The following is a 4,155-nucleotide window of genomic DNA, read 5'->3' on the forward strand; positions in this document are numbered from 1 at the left end:
TTATGAATTTCGTATTGCCATTCCTCACACTCTCGTTCCACACTGATAATGGACATATAAAGTACCTTCTAACAAGATGGTGATCTATCGCGATTTTTTCTCCCCGTCATTCTAGTGTTAACCGAAATTCCATGGTCTAATTATATAATGCTCGAAACAATCACTAGGCCACTCGATATTGTGCAGTTACTTGTGAGCTTTTAGCCACCAAGTCACCCATATACTTGACTGTTCAGCTCACAGTCGCTCACTGGATCACGAGACTTGTCTTTTTTTCACACTCAAACCAAATACCAAAAAGGATACATGGTAAGCCATACGTGCAACAAAATGAAATACACCTTTCTTAGTGCAATCTAGTAAAAATGGCATGAATTTCAAATCAACCCTTCTTCATTATTTTATCAGGTACAATTGAAGTTGCTTTAGCATCGTAATACTTTTCTCTTCCTTGCTTTCCACGATGCATTGTGATGTTTGAACTCTAACTTGCATAGAACAAACGACATCTTCGTATATTGTTTCCTTTTAGGCGAATAATTTGTTGTAAATCATCGTCATTCCCAGAAGTTAGTTATTAAGTGGACGATTCTTTCAGTGAAAGTATAGCGCGCAACACGTGATTAGCACGTGTGTCTATGCTTCGCGGTAATTTACTCAGCTATTTTCATAGAGACCATTTCATTATTCCTATCAATCAAAAGGAGCTGTATCCGACGCCGTAGAACTGAACCCGATCTTTTTTCGAGAATTCTTCCCACTGTACCCTTCACTGTGTCGTAACTAATAAATCCGTCTGGAATTTAGTTGGGATCGTTTCTCACGCCATGTCCGCTGCAACAGTTATTTAATTAATGTGTCGCACCGAAGTTGTTCTGCTTTCGTTTCCTGGACCAAAGTTTATTTCGCACCGACTGTCATACCTTTCCTTCCGCATGGTCAAAAGTGGCCAACTGGAGATTCCCAAACCTTGTGCACGTGTGCCGTGAAATCCTGTCTGCACCCTTCACAAACGACTGCGTTATTGAAAAATGGATGGCCCTACACGTAATTCCAGCAATTAATACGTGTCTATTTTGACAGCCGCGTCACGTTAATACTCAATCTCACACTTGGCCGCGACGTGCAAGCCGACCTTGTCACACAAATCCGATTGGTCGGCCACATGTGTCTGGGATGCAGCATACGCACCAGCTCGATCAAACATGAGGCGAAAATGCGAAAGGAACCTAAATCAACTGATGTGCAAGCGTGACACAGGAACTCTGATCTGGCCAATCAAAACTGACTAACCACGGTAGATGTGACTCGCACCTTGTGTGATCCTACACCTTTTAAGGAAAGCAATCTCAGCCTGTGGAGTGCATGGCTCGCGGACGTTAATTCTTGCCTGTTCGAAGTCGGAAGTGGACTGTCTGAAGCCCACACAGCGGCACAATGAAGATAGCTTTGAAAAGAAATGCTAGCGGTAGCTTGTCAAAGACGTCAAACTCGTCAGTCAAACGAAATCCGTCGAAATCGGATAATGAACTGAAAATGTCAGCAAATGCAGCTCGTAAAGCGAAGTGAGTTGCGCAAGTGGAATACTAATTTAATTTTGTAACACTAATGGGTCGTAATCTTGAGGTATTAACATTTTAACGTTAAACGCCCAACCAACATGTTTTTTTCTATTTACTCCAATATCTATAGTTTGTACGCTCACGTTTTTCAATACGTCATCCAGTCCGACCTAGAATCACGACTTTCCGAATATACCTGTTAAAATAAATGAAAAAGCCCCGGGATCATTTCATCTTACATTTTCATCACATAAAGAAATGCAAGCGCTGAGCGTATATGTAGTGATGCGAAATAAATATAGGGTCACATGGGTACGAGGTTGTATGCACACCAGGCGGTTTGCTACAAGGCGTCCACTGTATAAGTGGAAGCCAGCAATGTGCTAAGAATTACGAAAGGTCTCATCACTATTGTTTAATTTTGATAATCTTCCAATACTTCGAATATTTTCACCTTTTCTCAAAGTTTTTTAATAGGTTCATATCTGGACTAAACACATGGTTGGCTGATAATTTCAAACAGGCGTTATTTTTCAGTACGACAATTTCGCGGTGAAAATTCAAATGATTATTACTGGTGACTGGTTTAAGGGAAGTAGTGTAGTTTCCTGTGTGAAAATATACTGCGATATCTCGAATATCGTGCCAACTGAGACACGAGGCGGCCTGTATGCAGCACATTCAGTTGTAGAACATCATAAACGACAGATTCATTTGAGTCTCTCGTGAAAACCAAATTGATTTGCAAGTGAGTGTACTTCTCGAGAATTAGTGTAAGGTTCGTACATACTAGTTGGCCCACAATATTTTTATTGGTGGGGGGTTTTGAAACACTGTGATTTTAAATGCTCCCAACGATACATTTGAATCATATGGCACTTCGTCCAGTCACTGCAGTGCCAACAAGTTGGTCCTACGGACCAAGGTATCGTTTTCAGTTTTATGAACTATCGCGACAGTTATTTGATAGGATTGGTGATCTGTGCGAACAGAGAAGTCGACTGCCTCATGATTCGAGAGAAATTTGGTTTGCACTGGTAACCGGCCGCATAGTAGTTGAATCGTGACAACACCAGTCTTCCATCAACTTAGTCCTCACGACTGTTTTTCGATCCGTTCGTAACTAGTTGTCCTACTACTTCGCAGTAGTATGTTTCCCATGGTCCGATAATCAAGACCCTTTCAGTATGGCCTTATTGCACTCTAAATGCACCGAATGTTCTTAGGTAGTTTTTTTTCAATGCATGTCAACTTTAGTTCATCTTAGCTAGACTTAGCATAAGGCATAAACTGACTCCCATTGGAAGACCAAACGTTCAAGGATAGTGGCTGTTAAGTGAGTAATGATTGCAATAATAATACTTCAGCTGCAACACTCTTCCGGTGCCTAGTTGCTATGCCACCCGAAGGGCTGAAATAGTGCCAGGTTGTCCAAGCCAAGACAGAACTGGTCGAGATGCGGAGATTGGGGTCAAACCACGGACCTTCTGATCGGGAAGTTCGCGCCTTAACCACTGAGACATCTTGAACGCTGTTAAGTCTTTGTCGGGTACAGACAGCTTTCACAAACAATTCGGCAAAGCAAACCAATCCTTCAATGACTTCTAGCATTTAATGCACTGAGGGCTTTGATAAAACGGTTAAATATGTTCTTATCTAAATGGTTCCAGCACAGCCTAACACGGAACGAAAAATCCTACCTGTCTACGAAGACCACAATGAATTCAGTCTCATATTTCCTCCTGTAATTGGTTCTCAGAATCGAAGTTTGACCAGTTTTATCAAAATGCATGTTAGTGATGAAAGGAAGAAGGCCTTCGCTGCGGAGTTATTTATTAGGAAATGCCAACTGAACAGTTACGGACGATTGGACAGGGAAGTAAAACTGGTTCATAAAGATCGAATGTCCATCTTCTCCTTGAACGCGCCTTCCTGAACTTTCCTGGACATTCATTGACTGTTCCTCAAGTCCGAGCAAGTTTTACAGACCGGCTCCGCAAATTCTGTAATATATCTCACTTTTTAAGAGACGCAAAGCGGATTTACTAGAAAACATACTGCTCGCATGCCCTCCCATCAGTACACTGACAGTCTGTCATCCAACCGTCCAATCAGTCAGCAACGAATTGCTGATATTTGAGAAGCACCTATTCTAAGCAGTAAGTTTCAGGCAGTCCATCTAAAACGATTCGGTATCCACAAAAGCCTCAAAACAACAAGGATGCATAGTCCACGAAATTTCTGGAATCCTGGATTTTTAGACTTAATTCAGCAGACCTATGTAAATCTGGCGACTTTTGACTAGCCAGTACTTGGGAATGTTTTCTGTGCCCATCCACCAAATCAACATAATCCGACTCAGGGGAATGATGATATTTCCATCCGGATTGGGAAGGCCAGAGCAGCTTTTGCGAACCTACGTCACCTGTGGCGTAGGTGTGACATCAGTTTCTCCGTCAAGGGTCGAGCTTACAATGCTGCGGTGCGCTCCATATTACTAGATGGATCAAAAACCTGGCCGCTGCGCGCCGAGGACGTCAAAAGACTTTCAGTGTTTGACCATCGATGTCTTCGGAGCATTGCCCGAATCTGG

At 42.4% G+C, this 4,155-nt stretch overlaps 1 protein-coding gene across 1 annotated transcript in view; it reads left to right on the forward strand.

Moving 5' to 3' along the window:
- Positions 1–1,413: 1,413 nt before the first annotated feature.
- Positions 1,414–4,155, forward strand: part of T265_10602 (hypothetical protein) — a gene marked incomplete at both ends in the record, with an annotated part of 73,215 nt that continues 70,473 nt past the window's right edge. The window contains one exon of the mRNA XM_009177022.1: positions 1,414–1,565. Within this exon, the coding sequence (XP_009175286.1) occupies positions 1,438–1,565 (128 nt within the window). The remainder of the gene's footprint in view (positions 1,566–4,155) is intronic.

This window comes from Opisthorchis viverrini (genome assembly GCF_000715545.1).
Source record: "Opisthorchis viverrini unplaced genomic scaffold opera_v5_387, whole genome shotgun sequence".
Taxonomy (NCBI): Eukaryota; Metazoa; Platyhelminthes; class Trematoda; order Opisthorchiida; family Opisthorchiidae; genus Opisthorchis; species Opisthorchis viverrini.